At 40.9% G+C, this 22,159-nt stretch overlaps 2 protein-coding genes across 4 annotated transcripts; both read left to right on the forward strand.

Annotated features, from left to right (window-relative positions):
* Positions 1 to 46: 46 nt before the first annotated feature.
* oacyl (O-acyltransferase like) lies at positions 47 to 4,098 on the forward strand. The gene is made up of 15 exons (XM_028974972.1): positions 47 to 191; positions 430 to 563; positions 659 to 737; positions 811 to 946; positions 1,057 to 1,295; positions 1,735 to 1,905; positions 1,980 to 2,082; positions 2,169 to 2,270; positions 2,465 to 2,630; positions 2,738 to 2,817; positions 2,898 to 3,008; positions 3,090 to 3,213; positions 3,351 to 3,537; positions 3,631 to 3,773; positions 3,935 to 4,098. Exons 1-15 carry the CDS (start codon positions 47 to 49, stop codon positions 4,037 to 4,039), a joined length of 2,025 nt encoding a protein of 674 aa, XP_028830805.1. The 3' UTR covers positions 4,040 to 4,098.
* Positions 4,099 to 9,771: 5,673 nt separating this feature from the next.
* alpk2 (alpha-kinase 2) lies at positions 9,772 to 20,625 on the forward strand. 3 transcript variants are annotated; one of them, XM_028974696.1, is made up of 11 exons: positions 9,772 to 9,859; positions 11,661 to 13,251; positions 14,590 to 16,165; positions 16,276 to 16,423; positions 17,165 to 17,292; positions 17,388 to 17,426; positions 17,510 to 17,808; positions 17,917 to 18,005; positions 18,107 to 18,324; positions 18,441 to 18,489; positions 18,573 to 20,625. In XM_028974696.1, the coding sequence occupies exons 2-11, from the start codon at positions 11,680 to 11,682 to the stop codon at positions 18,772 to 18,774; spliced, it is 4,320 nt and encodes a 1,439-aa protein (XP_028830529.1). In that variant the 5' UTR covers positions 9,772 to 9,859; positions 11,661 to 11,679; the 3' UTR covers positions 18,775 to 20,625. The 3 variants fall into 3 exon arrangements, with proteins under 3 accessions (XP_028830529.1, XP_028830530.1, XP_028830531.1); XM_028974697.1 differs by having other exon boundaries at positions 11,661 to 13,239; XM_028974698.1 differs by lacking the exons at positions 17,917 to 18,005; positions 18,107 to 18,324; positions 18,441 to 18,489; positions 18,573 to 20,625 and having other exon boundaries at positions 17,165 to 17,306; positions 17,510 to 17,650.
* The last annotated feature ends 1,534 nt before the right edge of the window (positions 20,626 to 22,159 follow it).

Genomic DNA, 22,159 nt, shown 5'->3' on the forward strand with positions numbered 1-22,159 from the left:
GTTATTTAAACCCTGGGCGCGTTTAAAAATAAGACCAAGCCTCAAGATGTCTCCGGCGTGGACAGCTTTCTCTCCATACCTGTTGTTCTCGATTGCACAAGCTTTTAATGTTTCCCAAAAGTGCATGCAGGACACCACCACCTTTCTTTTGGAGCTAAGCAACGGCAGACCAGCTAAATATGCAGCGATGAGTAAGTGACATTATTTTTCACTGAATGAATCTTTGCTTTGGACAGTTTTAGATAGTAAATGATGCTACGTTTTACTCAGGATTCAGTTGCGTTCTCCGCAATCCAGAGTCTCTTCATAGACTGTTTAGTTAGTAAATTTGCTCAATATTGTCCTAAGTCATGTGTTTAGTACGCAGAGAAAATGTACTTTTTCAGGAAGTGTGACCTCAGACATGTTGTCTTGGCATTTTGCTTGTAGTGTACGATGCCTTTGGAAAGCTGGGCAGTGATGTACAAGGGGGAAATGTGAACAGACCCGGCTCTCTCAGGGAGTGCCAGTCAGTCCACACTCCCGACTTCAGCGGCCGCTACTGCCAAGTGTTTCTGAAACAGGTGATTGTGCCCTGCCTCCATTCCAAAGGACTATCTGAACCCTCAAACTGAACAAATCAGCAGTGCTGTGACATTGTCGATCTCGTTGAACACAGGAGCCAGTTCAGTACTTTGTTGGTATTTGTGTACCTGATTCATGTGCAGAGGACGAGGTGCACAAACTGGTCATTTGCGGTAACAGCAGTTGACAATTTCTTATTCATTACTGAAGATGGCGCATGCTTCAGTGCATACTTTTTGTCACCAGATGTTTTCCACCAAGGAAGTGTTTCCTTGATCCCACCAGTGCCACCAGTGCTTCTGACCGACTCCACACTTGGCATCTTCATGACTGAGTGTCTGACCAGAAGTCCAACCCTTGACGGCTCTGCTGCTATCTGCTTGTAACCACATACACGCAACCACATACACGTATATGCCCAGAAACAGGATTAAGTACAGAATACTGGAAATTAAACATGAACTGCGAACAATCGTCTTCTGTCTCAATCAGGTCTGTGTGCTGTGTGCTTGTTGCTGCACCGCTCGCTGCCACAGTGTACGTAGCTCTTATCAACTGGAGGCGCCAGAAGGAGGTCAGCCCAGCCTCGGAGATCAACTCCAGCCTGACCATCGGCCACAATCAGTACGGCACGCTTGCCTCTCCACTGACTTCTACTGATGGCATTGTTACCCAGGATACTTCACCAGCCAAGGAGAGTCAACCCGACCAGGAGATCAGAAAAAAGAGCAAGTACACACACGCACAGACTTTTACACATGTACATACACACATCACACCTCCAGAGTGACATTAACTGAGAAACAAATAAAGTAATAATTAATTGCATTAATCCATTTTTTTTTGCTGGTACTTTTTAAAATGGGTAACAGCTCATAATTTTTTTGCCTAATTTAAAAACTCATGTTTCATCATAGAGATGTCTGTAAACATGACCAATGTGGATGGTATAAGGTTTAAATGAACAGAAGAGGATACAGAAGGAAATAATACTGAATACATGTTGTAATAGGGCCACTAGGTAGTTTTGCTGGTGTGTTGCACGTTTTCTCACTAGAAATTGGAACAGGCTGGTTCTTCTTAATTGGACTTAAATACCTTGGTTAGAAATTATCTTTAAGTGTACTTAACGTGCAGTGCTGTAAAGCCCCTGACTGTGCGGCTGCCCGGCAGGCTGCCTGTTCTCCTGCCTCTGCACCCTCTCCCTGCAGGGCAGCGGCAGTGGGCTCCTGAACTCAGGCTCCTCCAACAGCTACTCTTCACTCAACGGTATACGAATTCTCAGCCTGCTCTGGATCATCTCAGGTCATAACGTCCAGCTGAGCGCCTGGAATAACCTGGGTAAGAGCGTTGTGTTGGGATGAAGAAAAGAAAGAAAGAAATCAGTTCGTTAAAGGCATGTCTTTTGCTTTCAGATAATGGCAAGAGGTGGAAGGAGACTGTGGAGAGAAACCCTCTCTATATTTTTGCTTTCAGCGGACCAGTCTATCTGGCTGTGGACACTTTTTTACTCCTGGGGTACCAGTTCCTGGTTTTATTTGTTGTCAAGTTAACTGTAGTGTCTCTCTGTGTAGTTTTTAGGAAGAATCCGTTTCTGGTTCCAGGGGCCTTTTGAGTGCCAAGTCTCTACTGGGCTCCATCCAGCGATCCGACAACAGGCTGAGCCCTGGGCTCTTAGCTCACTTCCTGTTCAAGCGGTTTAAGCGGTGAGTCATTCACAAAGCATCCCTCATCAACAGTGTAATTCGTTTCTGCGATTACGGGCTTTGTGTGACCCTTTCTTCTCTTTCTGACTCATAAAAGTTCATCTGGTGACACATTGTTTTAGATACTGAGAAGTTAAAGACTGAACAGGATAAGAGGTTCAGGGCTAATAATGTTATCTTACATGTGACTTCAGGGTTCAACCTCTACATCTCTTCATTGTGTGTCTGGCCATCGGATTGTTCTCCGTCGTTCAGAAAGGAGCCTTCTGGTTCATCTCTGATGATGAGGTTCTGAACTGCAAGAGATACTGGTGGTCTAACCTCCTACTGGTCAACAACCTCTTCACCATCACTGACATTGTGGGTGTCATTGGAACCATACATCCTATTCAACATAACAAACTGTCTTCACATGTCTTCACATGTATGAGTGAATGACGTTGGTGATCTTTTCTTATTACTGTAAGTGCGCCCCATGGACGTGGTACCTATCCATTGACTTCCAGTTCTATGCCACCACCCCAGTGCTGATATTCCTTTACAGATTGTGAGCCTGTCTCTCCCTTTTTCATACTCAGAGATATGTGTTATTGCTTTTATGATATGTTAAAATTGTTTTCACTTCAGAAACAAAAGTGTCCTGGTTTTGGTGACGGCTGTTCTCTTGGTGGGTTCCAGCGCTTTCAGCGCCATGATCACTGCTTCCCTCCATCTGCCTGTTCACCAGCCCACCACACTGTAAGAGCGACCACTGCACATTTTACACAGATTAGTTCCGTAAATATGATTCTAAAAAGGATGATGTTTTCTTTTTTAAAGAGTTTATAAGAGCTACTTTCAGTATTACTACAATAAACCCTACACCAGATATGGCCCATATTTAGTTGGCATCCTTGCTGGAATATACATGACAACCAAGGATGGGCAGCTTCTAAAACATCAGGTAAAATACAAGTGAATGAATGTAATTGCTTTTTTTATTAATATCAATTTTAAATAGTGCAATAGAATAATTTTTAATGGTCTATAGTAATAGTAATAGTCTAGTTTACTGATGATTTATTTCTCTGCGTGTCTTAGTGGCAGGCAGCTGTGGGCTGGATATGCTCTCTCTCAGTCATGTTTGTAGTGGTGACTCTGGCCTACACCCTGATGGATGTCCCGCCACGGTCATCTCTGCCCCATGCTGTCTACCAGGGTCTTCACCGCACCCTGTGGGCCCTGGCTGTTGCATGGATCATCCTGGCCTGTGAAGAGGGCTATGGGGGTAGGGAAGGGGAAGAGAAAGACAGAGAAAGGCTGACCTGGCACACATGAATGGAAACCAAATAAAAAGTTTCCTATTTTCACCTCCTTTTAGGGTTTGTGGACAAAATTCTGTCACTAAATATATGGGTTCCCCTCTCGAACATCAGCTTTGCCTGCTACCTCGTCCACCCAATCCTCATTATCCTCTACAATGGTCAGCAGGAGACCCCCATCCACTACACCAACCTCAACTTTGTGAGTATTCAAGAGGCCACATTTTACCTGCTTTTTCTGATTAAAACACAATACATGAAACTAGTAGTGTACAATAAGTCTCAATCAATACCACATGTATTGTTCTGCACAAAACTGTAATGTATTTCATTATGATTAATTCAAACTCTTTCCCTCGTCAGTTCTACCTGTTCATGGGCCATGTGGTTTTAACCCTCATGTTGGGCTTTGCACTGACCTTGCTGATTGAAAAGCCATACCTCTTTCTGAAAGCAAATAAAGGATAAATGTTACTTCACTGACATTGAACCCTGCCTGCCAAAATAATGTTTTTCCTTTGACAACCACAGATATGATATGTATAGATTCTCAGTACGTTTGGTTAGTATTATAATAAACCAATGGGGTTACTGGGTTAGGATCAGTTTTCTGTTTATGTAAGAGATGCAGCAGCAAAGCGCTCTGATCTCTTCTATTCTCACAAATATCTTTTTATGGGTTCAGTTGGTATTTCTTTCAGTAGCACTTGTTTTTAACAGGCACGCTGCATGTTTTTCACATCCCAATCCATTAAAAATTGCAACAAAATTACTTCCCAAGAAGCACCCACTATGACCACATTCAGATTAGCCTCATCTTTAACACTGGGTTGTGAAATACAGGCCGTTCTGCTGTATAAATATATGTGCAATGAAAGTTTTATTTGATAGATTTGTTTTTTTTTCCCCCTAAACTGAATGTATCACACCAATGTTACATTCATTCTTTTACTTAATTAATTTCAGGCAATTCAATAAAAAAAGCATAATGAGACAGCTCTAGGTGCTGATTGGTTGCATTTATATATATATAAACATTCTCTTAAAAAACATATATATGTTTTTTAAGAGAATAAAGTTCTTTAGGTGACTCCACATTTGCGCCCTCTGCTGGCAGTCTGGACCTGTTTTTCCTGCCTCCCTTCCTGGTTCTTTCGTGGAGAGGTTTGAAGTGCTGTGCTTGTGAAGCACTTTTTTTTTAACTTTGACTGAAACATGGCAATAATCAGCTATGAACATTTCACACAGAGAGAGTTTTTCAGGCACCTGTAATCATGCACACTGGCATTTGCCATGACCCCACCTTTTTTTGTAAGCCCGTTATTATGATCAATTATATACTGTTCTTGACTAGAGGAACAATCATTTACAAGATGTATTGCAGCAGGCTTGCATTAGAGTGTTTGGTGATTAACAGCACCCTCTTTTGGACAGCTAAGACAAGTCTGTATTTCGGGCTGGTGACGCTATGACTTCAGACACATTCTGACCATGGTGAAGAGACAGAGTCATTAGGATGGGCTTTCCACATTTGGCTTACAGCTCATCACGAATGAGACACCAAAGCGTGGTTTACAGGCAGGGGCGATGTGGCTACGGTGCAGCCAAGTGTTGTAGAACGACATCTATTCCGAGCTGGGATGGAAGATCTTAATAATATAATAAAGCATTCCCTGGAGGCTGACACTTCCCTTTGCCTCTCTGGTAAAGGAACCACAGGAATATGCCATGCATCCGCCCTGCACATTGCAAACATAAGCAGTTGTATTCTGGAAGTAAGCCGAAGAATGCTGCCAACACCCCAAAAAGTTAATGTACATTCCTAAAATACACCAGAAACAGGGACAAAAATACTACTGCAACTCAACACTGTAGACGGTCTGTAAATTGCTCCCACTCCTGTGCACCAACAGATTCCCAGACTTCGCTAATGCCGCGGCAGGTTCAAGTGCACAACTTTTGAATACTGGAATTTTAGCCTATGACAAATTTAGATTTGTTGTCCATGAACTCAAACATAGAGCAAACATGTCCAAATAATCCCTATCTAACAGAGAGCAACATTGCCTATTGAAAAGAATTTGTTTTGGCTTTATAATGTGACTAGATGAGCTATGTTTTAAGACTGCGTGTAACATGAATTATATAGTAAAATGCCATGGTATCGCTGGATAAGATTATTTAGCGGAAGAATTATTATTTTATTTGGTTTATTAGAGGCACATTTATTTATTTATTAGACATCATTATAAACAATTGTTTGTCAGGCATTGTAATAATTGTGTTTATTTAAATATTTTCCTTCTCATTCATTCCTCCTTTCAGTAAACCAGGGGCATTCATTTGATGTTTACAAAGACAAACAAGTTGTACCCTTCATGTTGCAAACTCGCTCTGAGATCTTACTTAGGTAATGTTTGAAAAGGTTGTGAAGCAAACAGTCAGTGTTACAGCAACAGAGAACACAAAGTACTGCTTTAGTGTTACTGCCTGCCACATTTCAACTCAATAATTTACATGAAATAGACAACAAATTATGACAGATAGTGGATATGCAGCAACCATATACCATTGACGTCTCCAGTGAGTCACAAGTATCAAGCTACCCCCCCCCCCCCCCCCCCCCCCCATATTCTACTAAGCTCAGTTCATTTAGTCCCATACCTTTCAGTTGACTCTACCCATTCTCGGTGTCTAGAATCATCAAGAGGCATTTACAGTCCTACCCCCTGTATGGAAGTGAACCCGTGGCATGGTTTGAGATTTGGGTTAATGAAAATTAAATGAAAGGGCACGCATGCAACATCCCACTCCATCCAGCTTGAGCGTGGCGTCCGGGCGCCTTCCTGCACAACAACATGGTTTATATATAACCCCCACTTGGAAAGATGACACTGCCATGGACCTCTCAGAAGCAGCCTTGGCCCACACAGATCTACATTGCAGGCCAAATGTTTGGACACACCTTCTCATTCAATGTGTTTTCTTTATTTTCATGATCATTTACCTTGGTAGATTCTCACTGAAGGCATCAAAACTATGAATGGACACATGTGGAGTTATGTACTTAACAATAAGTGGAGACCTGACCTCCACAGTCACCGGACCTGAACCCAATCGAGATGGTTTGGGGTGAGCTGGACCGCAGAGTGAAGGCAAAGGGACCAACAAGTGCTAAACACCTCTGGGAACTCCTTCAAGACTGTTGGATAAACCATTTCAGGTGATGACCTCTTGAATCTCATCCAGAGAATGCCAAGAGTGTGCAAAGCAGTAATCAGAGCAAAGGGAGGTTATTTTGAAGAAACTAGAATATAAAACATGTTTTCAGTTATTTCATCTTTTTGAAATAACATAACTCCACATGTTTTCATTCATAGTTTTGATGCTTTCAGTGAGAATATACCAAATGGTCATGAAAATAAAGAAAAAACACATTGAATGAGAAGGTGTTTCCAAATGTTTTGCCTGTACTGTACCTCATCATTCCTCAATGGTCAGACCTATTGAGGTTTTACCTAAAACACAGACACAAGAGGGGTTTAACATGATCAGAACCTCTTCCTTGTAATGATGTGGTATGAAGGTAATGCTTGTGTCATTCCAGACCTTTCATATTATTGTAACCAGATGGTCTCAAGTGTATTACTGCTACCTAGAGAAGCATTGGAGGAAGCAATCCTGTTTTATATTTACGAAATGTGTCTGTCTCATTAATGTGCTATTTCCAGTTAGTAGATATAATAAGAAACACATTACAGAGGGAGAAAAGTTCATGTCATCACTCAAACGTGTACATTATCAAAGCGTGACCCTGGGCATTTTTCACGTGTGAAAGAAGTGCTGACATAAGCACATACTTCCCCATCACAGTGTCTCAAGCAGACACACACTTTCCACTTTCTGTATCTGTACAAGGTATGCTGCACACTTTGTAACCACAGGGCTCATGGCCACTGTTAAATGTCCCACCCAGCAAAACTAATCTGATCATAGTGTAGGAACAAGGTGACTCCCTCCACTCGATCATTTTACTATACTAAAACAGATTAAGGTAATATTTCCAATTAGCCCTCATTACTGTCAACTATATTGAGAACAAACTCAAAAACTGAAGGTTTTTGGACTGGATTTGACTCATGCAGAGTCTTTCACATTTACACACATTGGACTAGAAGAGACCGACCAGCCAGCACACGGTAGCTCTGAGATGAAGTCAAATACTAAAACAGATTAAGGTAATATTTCCAATTTTGTACATGAAAAGAAAAACTAATATAATGTATTTAATTGCACTAGAGTTAAATAACATATCGACAGTCGGCTGTACAGTGCTTTACTGAACAGCGTTTGCTGGAATAACAAATTTAAATTTTTGAACACTTTTTATGTTGTTATGAATCTTGTTTTTTGGTTGCATGAGCCAATCGGACATTTTTTCCTAGTACTTAAATTAGCTAACATTGAGCAACAGGGGATTTCTATCATCAGAACCTCTGATGGGTGTAGTTTTGTAATGAGACCTTCGCCTTGCTGAATAAATAACTTTGCCCATAAATAAGATTGCCCAGCTGTAACAGATAAAAAGCTATAATATGGTAAGTCTCAGTTAAGCTTTTTTAGCCTGCCTTAGTATTAAATGACCAGTGTTTAAAAAGTACATCAATGTGGCGTGTTTTATGTTTGAAGTACTTACGTCACTAATCTGTTAGAGGAAGCTGTTAAGGAACTATGGGCCTGATAATGAAAGTGTGTTTGAGTCATCTTGACCATTCTATCTGACCTTATGTGATAAGAGACTGATATGCCTCGATGTCTGGAATACCAAGAGAAAGGTTAAATGTTTTAGAAAGGGATCGTCGCCGTGCAAGAAGAAGTTGGGGTCATACGCAACCATTTTGTTCCTGCAAGTGTGAAACCCAAGATGGCCTATTTTAATGCCCACCAAATCCTTAAGGTGTTCCAGCTGAACAGTCTGAATGGTTGGAGAGGTAGGGGTGTCACTGAGTTTGGGTGTGACTGGAAACAATCTTTACCATGTGAGACTCTTGCTTAATTTTTTATTCAATCACAAGTTGTGTGCAGCCTCCTTGGAAAGTTTTCATCAAGCTAATTGCATCACCAATACCAATATATAAATACACTGGTCATTCAAAACTGTCTTTCTTGATGAAAGACATCAAAGGGGGACATCAATTAGAAAGACATCAGGGGTCAAAACCCCTGACTCTGATAGCTGGAAATGGCTGTTAATACATGGAATATCTGGATACTTCAGCAGTTCCAATGGAATGTTGTGTTTCATTGATGTGCTTCATTGATTGAGCCATTTCAATGATCTTAGTACAATTCAAAAACAGCCTTACTGACTAAAGAAACAACACTGCATAATTTGACTGCATAATTATTAAAACATTAATTATAATTATTTATTATTCTTATTGTATTTTTTTATTCTAACCTATTCTAACCCTTCAAGAACATTTTGAAATGAAGAGACCGACCAGCCACCACACGGTAGCTCTGAGATGAAGTCAAATCCAGGTCCTAGAAAACTACCTGAACTACCTGAAATGGTAGTTCACGAAGCCTACCCTAGCCTTCTGTACACATATCATGCTGGCTGGTAACTACAGGTTGAAGAATTTATGTTTTAAGGTGCCGTATTGCCAGCCTGTGTAAATGGTAATTAATTGTATGGCAAAAACATTGCTGTCATATTAATATTATTTTTGAAGGGTTTGGGTCAGTCCCATCTACAGCTCTTTTGTGCTTTATTGGAGGTCAAAGTTCAGAAAAACACATGCAAATCACTTTTTTACAGGAGCCATATTATCCTATCCTCTCTTCAGACAATTTTAAAAGGAAGCTGAATGGAAATTAAAAAGTACAGATGCTAATCCTGCATTGCTTATGTCGCATTAAGATACTGGCTGAATCTACAGCACAGCTTGCAGGTTTTGCAGCTTTACACCAACAACCATCGGGAGCTGCAAGCTATCATTAACCTTCTCTCTTATTTAGAAACTTATTTTGAAAATCATGCAGATACAGAAAAGAAAGCTGAGATATCTTTGGGGGACGGGGGGGTTTAATATGTGAAAATGAAAGCAAGTGTGCAAGGGTATTTAGTGTCCAGGAACTGCACATGTCCCCACTATCAGGTGACTGATTTTGTACTTAGGGGTGGCAGCAGTTAAAAATAGAGACGCTCCCCGTGTTCTTCTGAGCTTTCGTGTGGACATGTCCCACATCACCACTCAGTACCAAGCATCAGGATGTTAAAAGGTATGTAAAAAAAAATACACATTCCAATCAGGTGGACTTTTATTCTAAGAGTGGAGGCCAGTGCTCGCATGCTGAGCTAATTAATGCTGAATGCGCTTTAATCAGCTTTAATCATGGAGTCTGTTAATCGGTGAAGTGTGTTTCTGAGAGGTTAGGAATTTCTTTGGGTTGTTTTTTTTTTTATAGAGTGACTTGTGAATTATTGCTTTTTGTGATCAACTTTAGGACAGTTTAATTCTCTGACTGTAAAGCCATAATATTTCAAGATGTGTCATGGAATGCATTACGTTATAACAAGTAATTTAATGGTTATAATGTTTTAAAGGCCATGTTCACCTTAATTGATGTGAAGCAGAATTGTAAAAATGCCCGCCATGTTTGTGGGTGAGAGTCGTGTGGAAGTCACAGGACACAGAATCAAAACACAGATTATTTATAACCTGATAAGGGAGGGACAGTCTGCTCAACAGCCCAGTGATGACAGCTTTATTATGCCTTAAGGGTAATGTTGAGGTTCAGAAAGATCAAACCCAAATGAATTGGGCCCAGGAGTCAAATGTGTAAAACATATTCAGATTGCAAACATTGCCAGGGACTACAAAACCTTTCCTTTCCTTCACATTTGTGGTTTTACAATTATGGAATAAAATAGTTATAGAATAGGTATAATAGACTGATATTTATGTAAATGTACAGTATGTTTTGTAATGGCATAGAAGAGCAAGTAACTCTAAACATGATAAGTTATGTGGGAAAATTAATTTTAACATTTTATTTAATTCTTGGTGCATGTATGTACCACACAATTTATGTTGTAAGATGCTGATGAATTCAATTCAATATATTATTATTGTATTGAATGAAATTCATCAGCATTCATGAGCCAAAGTTAATGTATTCCCATCATTCGTATCAAATATATATGTATGTATGTATGTATGTATATATAATTGCTATCAAATTGAATTACAAATATTGCTAAACAAAAAAACTATTTAAAACTAAATTTAAGCAAGTTAAGCATGCTTTTATGAAAATTTATTTACATTAATGCATTATATGTATAGGATCAACATCCAGAAGGCATACACATGTTTGCATTTGGGCAGCTAGAGGGAGATGTTGCTGCCTCCGTATTTGTGACTAGCTGGGAACGTGGCCACATGTCTCATTTTTAGAAGCTATTTTCATAACAGTTGTTGGGACCAGCTGAAGCGGCACTTGGATCTATCCAAAAACGCCTATGTGCGAGTAGAGATCAGATTTTCCACTGATAGTCCTCAGTCCTCAGCACTTCCTTATTTAAAGCCCTCTTGAGGATATAATTAGTGTCTTGAGAACTCTTCACTGTCCCGGTGTTTCACTCTCTCTCGCTCCTTCCTGTACAGGTTAAAAGTTAAGACCTCAATATCATGAAAATAAATGACTGAGCAAAGAAAATAATGATTGTGGTTAGAGGTACGGATGACACGGTTTTTAAATCACGATTTAATATAAAGCAATGCTACTCCACCTTTTCTGAATAACAAAAACATTTGAGCTTGTCTTATTTCTTGGACATTGCTAAAGAGCTTGGTGTAAATGAATATCCTCTTTGTGTTACTTATTAATATACTTTCATGTGATATTTCTTGTGTCTTTCCCTTTGATGTACATGAAAAAAACAATGCTCATTCACATTCTCCATTTATTACTGTTGACGTTATTGTCCCAGATCCATATGTTATCATTTTGTCAGGGAATTACATTACAGTGACATGGTGTTTAGTTCTGACTCTCCTCTTCACTGCTATCCATCCAGCACACAGCACGCAGAGACCATGACAGAGCCGCCGACAGCCGATCCGCCCAACAGATGTCTGCCATCCCCTGAGATGGAAGCTGCCCAGCCACCGTCTCCTTCAGACAACACCAGAAGCAAGGACAGAATTCACGATGGCAAGAGTTATGACGCTAAGACTGACATGAAATGCAGCCATGATTTCCATCTACCAATTTCAGACAGACTTACCATGTCTGGGAGTGGGGACATTGTGGAATATAGTCAAACTGACACACTTGACTCCTTCCAGATGCTGGGAAATGTGGTGCCATCACTTTTTTGTTGTGGGACTGACACTTCAGAGGACACTGGGTTTGATAGTAGCTTCAGCAGAGACCCAGTGGATCCTGGGGGCTTAGGGAATAAAGGCAATTTGATTAGCCAGGAAAGTGACACTGTAGAGGGTTGCCAAAACATTGACACAAATACCTGGCTGATTCCAAATGTTACAGTTCCAGAAGTCCCAGACACTTTTCATGTTTGTGACCTGGCACAAAGCAACATTTCTGGTGGTAACCTGGATGCCAGTGGTGTAATGCATGGTGTTAAGATAGCAGTAACCAAAAGCCCTCAAGCTATGCATGAAGGTGACTCCGGAGCTGGCAGCCTTGTTCAGTTTGACTTCAACACCTGCGGTTCTTTACAAGCTGAAATGGAATCGGCTATGGATAATCACGCTGTTGACATCACAAACATCTACACGTGTGGTGGAAACTTTGACACACGTCTCTCAAGCCAGGATTTTCAGAAGCCAGAGACAGAAAGTGAGCCATTAAACTGGGCCCTTTTAGAGACAAGTCAGTCACATGCATCTCTTGCACTCAGCAATTCAGCTGATGTCTCCCTCCTGACAGACGGAGTTAATTTACAACCAGAAAATTTACAAACCAGCTGCAGTGCTTCTGATGAGCTGTGGGTGGATGCTTGCCAGTTCCTGGCAGATGAAGTGGATGAGGCGCCTATTTTGAATGAGTGGGGGTATTCTCCCACCCCGAGCAGCTCTGATGAGTCCACACAAAACACAAAGGTGTCGGGTGTCCTCCTGAGAATGGCAGCTCCCATTGGTCAGCTTTCCAGCGACACCGTCCTATGGGGGCCTCCTGTTGAGAGATGGTCATCCACAGATAGCTGGGCAAGTGCACTTTCAGACTGGGCTCCGGCTCAAACGCTCCATCCAGAAGATTTCCCTCAAGCTGGAACATCATCTGAGGCCAGCATGGCCATCCAGGACCAGGCCGTGGAACAGAGACAAGCTTTAGACAGTTCCATACTCAGCGGGCAGACATGTCCATTACCTAACATGACTGAAGTGGCACCTACTGGTCCAAAGGAACAAGAAATGCAAAAAAAGGGGAATTTCTGCTTCTCTGTTCAAAATGATTTAGAAAATAAGACTGTGATTTCTGCACATGGAGCCCCTTTCTGTTCAAGTGACTGTCCCGGTGCCATTCCTCATGGCAAGGACAGTAACATTGAAGAAGTACGCCACAAGGACATATACTCACTCAAAGACAGTGCTGAAGACCAAATTTTCTTCTCAGATGCAGGGCAGTCACAGGTAAGGCAAAAGGTGTGCAGGTTATTGCTTGATAGTCAAGAAATGCCAGTAATTGGCTCCAATGCTAATTTATTGCCATGTTTTTGAGTGTCTGAGGGACTGAAAAGGTTCTGATACTTAAAATGGTAGACCTGTAAAATGTGTTTTCCAACTCATTCAGTTGTAGTATGTTCGTTCACAATCAGACAAGGCTCATCTAATTAGTGATTATTTATTCATCAAGGTTCATCAAGCCAATTCATCATGTGGTTTAGCAAAAATGTCTCTATTTTTAAATATAGGGTGACAGTAGAAGTTCAGTTCTTCAAGAACATACCCTCTAGTTTTATATACTGGCCCTTTAGGGACTCATGTGTAGCCTTTTATGAGCCAAATGGTACACTTATATACTAATAAGGTACACTGTGAGTAACACTAAAGTACCCCTAAAAGAATATAATATTATTTCAAAATTATACGTAAAACATATTATTTAATATATATTACGTAATATATTTTCAGGTGTGTCCGTAAATGTTGCCTTACAATTAAAAAAATTAAGACTAAACAATACAATAAAGAACAAAAATGAATCCTTGCATTGTGAATCAAATGTGTTATCACAGGCACAACAGTTCAAAAATGTGACCTTGTTTGGCCATCACCTTTAGCATTTGCTAATAATAAGTCTAATGCAGTCTAACTGCCAAAAATTTGCATCAGCGCTCTCATTATTTATTATGGGACTATGTTATACTGAGGTTGGCAGTAAGCTCTTAGTCACACCGAGGCTCAGGAATGGCACCACTGCACCTATCCCCATCAATCGGATGTAGACACACAAACACACCCCCTAATGAGATGGACAAGTGAGATAAACAAAAGCAATGCCTAATAATAGAGAGATGCGTGATAAAAACACAAAGTGAGTGGTACGAAAGGGAGGGGAAGGGGGACATCAGACAGCAGCTGAGGACTGAAATGTGACACCCTCAGCCCCATTCCAAGAATTTCACTGTACCCCACTCTCTCACACATTTAAGACAAGAGGGTCCTTCTCATTGGCTAGAGGTGGTGCATACAGGAGTTACGCAGAAGGAAGGTTGCCTATAATAGCCATGGAGGGGTGCTGAGCCTATATCTTAGTAGAGCCCCGCGTGTGGGAACCATGGGTCTGCGGACTAATTCTCTGACGAGGTATGTACCTGGTGATAAGGCAACGTATTAAAAGTAAGAAATTGTCCTATTAATTGACAACCGACATTACTTAGAATTTTGTGCTGTTTCCGATTCTGTGCACTCAGCCAAGTTGGTGTCATTTTTTATCTCAGACCTTTAGAAATGACTTTTAAACTTTTTCTTACACTGTAGCAAGAGAGTACAGATCTTTGGGAGGTGACGGAAGACACTGTGTCCTTGCCCATTTTGCACATTGAGGAGGAAGGTGATAAAAGTTACGACTCTGTGGACATCTCGAGTTACTCTGGCTGGCGTGTGAGCGCTCCACGGTGTGCTGAAGAACATGCCGCAGACAGACGGAGCCTTATCGCAGGGCTGAATCTCACTCCACATTCTACTCAACTGCACAATGAAACAAGACCCCTGACGGCAAGTGCACATGGCACTCATGCAGGCAAGGTGGAATCCTATCTTGAGCATGGAGGAGCACAGGCTGAGTACACCTGTTTAACCCAACAAGAAGTGAAGAATGACGCTCCCCAGTTTATTTTGCCCTTAGCCCCTCTCAGTCCGGTTTGCTTAGGGAACAATCTCCTCCGACACGCCAACAGCCCTCTCACAGTCGACAAAGTCAGCGCTGCTGGCTCCAAAAATGAACATAAACTAAAGACTTGGGTTCCAACACATGGCTACACCATCCCTGGTCTGGATATAGCCCCGAAGATTCATCTGAAGCCAGCAGCTCCTGGGATCAGTTCCAGTGAAGAACATGATGACCAGCAGCCCTCAGCCAGCAGTGAAGATGACCAAGGTCCTAAAGTAAATGGGAATTCTTCAGAAAACACTGACCAGGATTCTTCTTCCACAAGAGATTCAGAGACACCAGCAGACCTCAAGCAGAGTACAACAGCATGCTCAGCGGATGACCTCAGTGAAGAACTGTCTAAGTTGCTCATGCTCACGGGGGAGCATTTTATGGTTTCAGAGAAAGAACGAATAGCATTTGTTACGTTGGATCTTGATAACTCTATAAAGTTCATGGAGCACCAGAGAGGACCTTTTCCAGTTCCTTTAAAAAGCACAAAAGGGGAGAAAATTCAGCTTAGCTGTGTCAAAGAGCGCACAAAAGCCACCAAAATGACTCATAAGACTTCAAATAAAGAGAGTACATCTCACTCTAAAAGCAAGGACAAAGCAGAAATGGCTTCCCTAGCAAAAGACGCTGTTTGTGATGATGGATCTGTGACCCTTATTGAAACTGTAGTCATAACAGAAAAAATCACAGCAAAAGCACATCATAAAAAGAAGAAGAAACATTCCCACTCTGCTGTGGTGAAGACAGATCAGCCCACCATAGAGACTGGAGCCAAACACAAGATGAGCAGAGGTAAAACGGAATGCTCTGAAGCAAAGCTGCCAGCCAAAGATGATCCAAAATCCCCAAAGAAACCATCTGTCCAATCTGAAATCAGGCCGAAAGTGGCAGGGCTGAAAAAAGATGTGAAGGTGAACAGGATCTGTGGAGCCAGTGCTGAAAACACAGCACGTGTCCAGGAAGACCACCCCACACGGCCAGAGGCCAAGCAGGAAAAGCAAGCTGACCTGATCAAGCGCAGATGTCTCTCTGAGGACAAGTTTGGCGGAACCCTCAAAGAATCAAAACAACACATGCCTGAAGTGACAGTCAAGGCTAAGAAAGATGAAGAAGCAACTTGCAGGAAGGCCTACAATGAGGTTGTCAAACAGAAATCTCACAAAGTGATCGAAGGTACTGAAATAAATGTATACAACGTACATAACTCAGTATAAATAAATATTTTAAACTATTTTAAACACTAAAGCCTACCTTTCTCTCTGTCTTCATATGTTGTGCCTCAGTCCCTCGAGTAGTGGGGCCCATTCAGGCTGAGCCGGTCCCTAATGACCCACAGAGCATCTCTCTCTGGTGCCAGTTCAGTTTGGTCACCGCTGCCTCAACTGTCACATGGACAAAAGGACAAACAATTCTGGCAGAAGTCACGAAAAAGTGAGCAACATGAATGTCACACATGTTGAATATACAAGGTCCCATTATATAGAGCAGGCTTCTTCGTCTACATTTAAAGCATGTATCAGACACCCTTATCCAGTGCAAATTAAAATCAACAGTTACAGAGACAGTGTCATCTCATGACCCTCAAGGTCTGTTTACTGTTCCTTTTGCATCTTTCCCTTATTCCTATGTCAAACACAATAAGTATCTGCCCAGGAGAACCGATAACAAGTTCTGGATTTGAGTTGAAGAACCCATTTGTAGATATGATATGATATGTATGATAAGATATGGTTAGTAAATGCCATGCCACTGTAACATACATACATTGTACATGCTATATAGTGTCACACATGTAAAATAAATCATCCAGCAGATGGTGCTCTGTTCGTATATGACAGGAACCGTGTGCATGTAGCAGCTCTGACACTGAGTGGGAGCTGATTGTTTCTTTACGTAACTCAGTGATTCAGATTTGCAGTTTGTTTTATAATAATTCTGGATGGACTCCTGTCATCACCTCTTATAAAAAAGCTATGTGAAAAGGTTGTGTAATAGTTACTTCTCATTGTATAATTCATGCTTCATGAGTTTATTTATAAAATAATAACCAATGCCATTTGGGGGGTAAACTGTCAAATCTGTCTCTAGTGATTAAAAATCTAATTTTAAAAAAGAATCAATATGACATTTCTAATTTATAGCACAGTATTTTGTTGTTGTTTCTATCTGCAGCACTGGAGATGATGGTCGTATGTCTCTGGCCATCTTGAAGGTCTGCAGTAAGGATCTTGGCATGTATCATTGTTGCCTCAGAAACCCTCATGGCTCAGCCTCCTCTGACTTTCATCTCACCTCAGAGGGTAAGAAAGCCAAGGTGATAGCCTACAGGTCACATTGCAGTGCTCACATGACCGATTTAAACGCTAACCTGACGCTAAGCTGTTTTCTCCCTCAGTTCTGTGTGAGCTTGTGATCCCGAGTCATGATACTGTAGGTGAGTTTTGAAACTACAGACAACATTTCATTGGCTGCATTTCTATTTTAGCCTACACTAAATGCTCTTCTGCTTTCTTCTAGATGAGTCTTCCGACGTTGCAGGAGAAGAAGAGAGCATCCAGTGTGCTCCATTGCTCTTTAAAGATGACTTCTTGTGTGAGCAGTACTTTGGAGAACATCAGGCAGCTAGAATTGTAACGGAGAAGGTTCACTTTGGAGAGGGCATGCATCGCCGGGCCTTTAGGACCACATTAAGGGATGGCATGAAGTCCAATTTCCACCCAGGCCACCCTTGTGTCCTCAAGGTACACAATGCCATCAGCTATGGGACCAAAACAAATGAGGAACTTGTCCAAAAGAACTACAATCTTGCTGTGGAGGTGAGGAATCATAAAAAATGTGAGAACAGCTTGTCCTTACACTTGGTTTGGGTTTATAGTGCATTATTATTTGTGTTTGACACTCTTTATCACATGCTGTAATTTCAGGAATGTTATGTTCAGAATACTGCCAGAGAATATATCAAAGCCTACAATTCCGTAGCCAAATCGGCTGAGAACTTTGGAGAAGTACCAGAGTGAGTATATATAGTTTGACCTCTCATATATTAAAGCACCATATGTGATTTTAACGTAGCTTAAAATAATGTACACATTTTTTAATTGCTGCACTATCTAGAATCATCCCCATCTTCCTGGTTCACCGGCCCTCTAATGACATCCCATATGCCACTCTGGAGGAGGAGCTCAGAGGGGACTTTGTGAAATACTCAGTGAAGGATGGGAAAGAGATCAACCTTATGAGGAGAGACTCGGAGGCTGGACAGAAATGCTGTGCCTTCCAGCATTGGGTCTACACCACGACTGAGGGCAACCTGTTGGTCACAGACATGCAAGGTCATTTACTGGACACTTTAAGCCGGCCAGTTCTGATCACTGACATTACTGTCGCTTCAATATTTGTGCTCCTTCTTTGACCAATTTTCTCAAATAAGTTTTTTTCATTTGTCTAGGAGTTGGGATGAGATTGACCGACGTTGGGATTGCCACTTGTAAAAAAGGGTGAGTTTTTGGAGAATAACAATGAAATAAACCTATGCCTGTTATTCCACTGTATCTTACCTGCAGTTTATATATCTTTTCAGATATAAAGGATTCAAGGGGAACTGTGCCACCTCTTTCATTGACCAGTTTAAAGCCCTACACCAATGCAACAAGTATTGTGAGCTACTGGGACTGATATCATTACAGCCCAAACCTAAACACACAGGCTTTGGGCCAAAGCCAAAACCACATACTGTGCCAAAGAAAAAGACTTTTGCCCAAACACTCAAAGGGAAGTCCTGATTTTTCAGGGGCCCCATGTAATGGGCATTATGGGAAGTGACTTAATATCAAACTGAATACCCCTAATACTACTATTAATCTCATTTTAGGTAGGCTGTTATCTGATAAAGATTTGAACTCCCTTGGATTTGTGATGTATGCAGGGTTTACAAAACAAGTCCAGCTCTGTGAATCAAGTGTGATACATTCAGGGCAAATGTACAGTTAAGTTTAAAGAAGAGTATGTTTGTGGCGATGTATGAGGATTAGCGTGTTGAGTGTGCTTGTGAGGTTGTGAAATTCACTGGTTTGTCATTCAGAATTATTTAATACAATTTCTTATAATCTATCTGCATGGTTGGTTTGGTAGCGGATGTGCTCCTGAGGAGACCATAACAGAGATCTTGAGATGTTATGTGTTAAAATGTGTAAAGAAAATGAATGTGAAAACAGGACGAAGGGAGAAGATACACTGTGGTGGCCAGTGTTTGTCAAACTGGGCCTTTTTGAATTTAACATTTCAGAAGAAATTGAGAAAAGTTGATGTATGTTATTTGTGGAATACTTATCAGATACTTTCTGCAGTTTCTTACTTTAGGGCTGAAACAATTGAGTAAATGACAGCATTCTTTACACTACTTTATGCACATGAAATTTTGTCTGGTCAGGGTTTAAATCATCCAGAATGAGAAAGTAGTGTGCTTTAGGGTGCTTTGTCAGTTATACCAACATGGCCCTCCCTTTGTAAACCTTTCATAAAACACATGGCTATTTGTTTTCTTATAGAAACACCAGAAAGGGATGAGTGGGTTGTTAGTTCTTCCTCGCCATGACACAGAACACCAGCAAGCATTCCTTTCTCTAAATCCTGAAGACATGCTAGACATTAGCAAACACTCCCAACTTGCTCACAAAATAATTAAAGCCTAAAGCATGAATATCAGAAATTGTGTATTCATGCCAGTAGCACGGATTCCACCAAACACACTACACTTTTAGTATTAACTATTAAATACATTTTGAACTTTAGCTCCTAGCTCCAACCATCGTTACATCAGCCTCTTTATTCCCAGTGGCAAATTTAGAGAATTTCATGGCCTAATGGTGACTATACAGAATCAAAGACTACTGAAAACATGCGATGACTAAAGAGACCACAGAACCTATGAAAACTAAATCTGGATCAAACAAACAGTAATTTAATTAATCTCAAAAAGAAATGTGATTGATTTCTATTGTGCATGTCTGGAAAAACTTGGTAAGGTTTTTGGCTATGAATGGACTCGTGAATGTTATGTGTGTTTTTGTACTAAAAGACAAATAAATGGTTATGATAACATACAGAACTGTTTCTTTATGCAAGTTGTTTATTGCTGTTTGATATTTAGAGGATGTACATATTCTGACTTTTGTTCATTTGTTCTACATTTTGCCCTGACTGGTTACTTTCACCCTTGAAAACATTGTTTTAACTCAGATGCACATGTGCTTTCTGTTGACAGCGTTGAATGTGTACTTTGGTTGTAAATGAGACAGACTAGCATAAACAGTATTCAATGTCAGTTGGCTGTTCATTGCAGCTAGTATTTATTCTTATTTGGTCACATGTCAATGAATGGGGATTTTGAAAACCAACCGCCAATCTCCCTATAAGCCCTAACCCCAAACCAATTCTTTAATGTGTACCTGACTTGGTTTGGGATTTTTAATTTATATATTCCTCCTTTTTTTGTGCCCGGTATTTATCTGTTCAATGTCTGGGTGTGTGTTTTAATGCTGTATTTACACATATAATTGTTTTCATTTCTTTTCTTGGTCATTAAACTTTGTGACTTAAATACAGCTCTGTAAATAAATGAAGATATGATGATACTGAGGGGTATCATGCTTTACATCCCTGACCTTTACTTCACTTCACTATTACCAATAATCATGATGCTAGAACCTGTGACAAGGAGTCACGGTCACAGGCTCAAATCTCCACCTCCAACTGCAAAGATGGTGCCATGGTGGGGATAAAACAGAACTATTGGGAGTGTAAATAAACAAATCCCACTCTTTGCCTAGGAAGACAGTGAATATTGAAGGTGACGAATGAAGAAACAGAGTTGGAATGTCATGATGTGGTGGGTTGCTAGTGGGTATTGAAAATACATTTCCTTGAAGGGGGCAGGATGCATAATGTTTCTATTAATGCAGGTTTAGACGCTACCAGGACTAGGTTCCTCCTTTAATGTAGCTGTCATTTGCTTCTCATGGTGAGTGCATTACAGAAGTGAAATGGTCTTGGGTTTCCCATGTTCAAATTGTATTTACCGCAAGAAACTTATCAAAGCAAAAGCACATCCCCCTCCACAGTTCTTTCGTGTGACACCCAAGACTGCCTGACCAGGGACTGACATAACAGGTTGTGGTGTATTTATTTAATAGAATATGTGACAAGCGGGTCATGTATTTTATACCTCTGCTGTTCACAATAAGTTCCTCTCATACACAACAGAGAGTGGGAAGAAGGTCAGCAGGCACAGCATTTGCATTAATGAATTGTTTGGCTGATGGACACAGGAACGTACAGGAAAATGAAATGGGGTCAAATGAAATGCTGGCTCAACAAAACAAGATGTTCCTCCTTGTGCGGCATGTTCTTCATAATATTTTCACTTGTGTGTATGTGCTGATTGGCAGATTTTTCTCTCCCCATAGCTATTTAGTGTGATAATGGCGTTTGATTGCACTGGACACAAACACCATTGTCACACTCCAAAACTCTAGGGGATGGGGATGCAGGGTGAGGTCCTGGAATGGTGACAAAAAAAAAAACAGAGTGACAAAAAGGCAAACTTTAATATACTGTTGAGTCTATGAGCTGGGTGTTCTCAATCATGCATCCAAGCCAAAAGTCTCATTTTATAGCAGTCTGCCGTGACGTTTTGGCACCTGCTCCATTTCTCTGAAACTCTGGAATAGCGACTTGGTGGGGAAACCTGCAGCTGGCCTGTACTCCACAGACTCGGTCTACAAATCAACAGTTGCTCTTAAATGTATAGCCATGCTATATACCAGTCCAGTATGACAGGCTATATGTTGAATATGTCACCTTTTGTGATGCATTTTTGTCATCATATTAATCTGACAAACCATTATTTTAAAAAAAGATTCCGTCAAAAAATTTTATTCTCACCGTTGGCCTGCTGCAGTGATCCTGTGTGGTCTTCGGCTCACTTTCACCTATGAACAATCTAACAAAGGTAGATGAGGTGGATTCAACGTGGCAGCAGCAAAGTAGTCCACTCAGGGCTTATGCAAGTCTGCTAAAATAGTAACCTTCTGGGCACCCTGCTTTACCTCCCCTCCCCTTTATATAGCTGGGGAGGGGGTATTAGACAAACACCTAATTCCCTCTTTT

The sequence above is a fragment of the Denticeps clupeoides genome, chromosome 3, assembly GCF_900700375.1.
Source record: "Denticeps clupeoides chromosome 3, fDenClu1.1, whole genome shotgun sequence".
NCBI classification, from domain to species: Eukaryota; Metazoa; Chordata; class Actinopteri; order Clupeiformes; family Denticipitidae; genus Denticeps; species Denticeps clupeoides.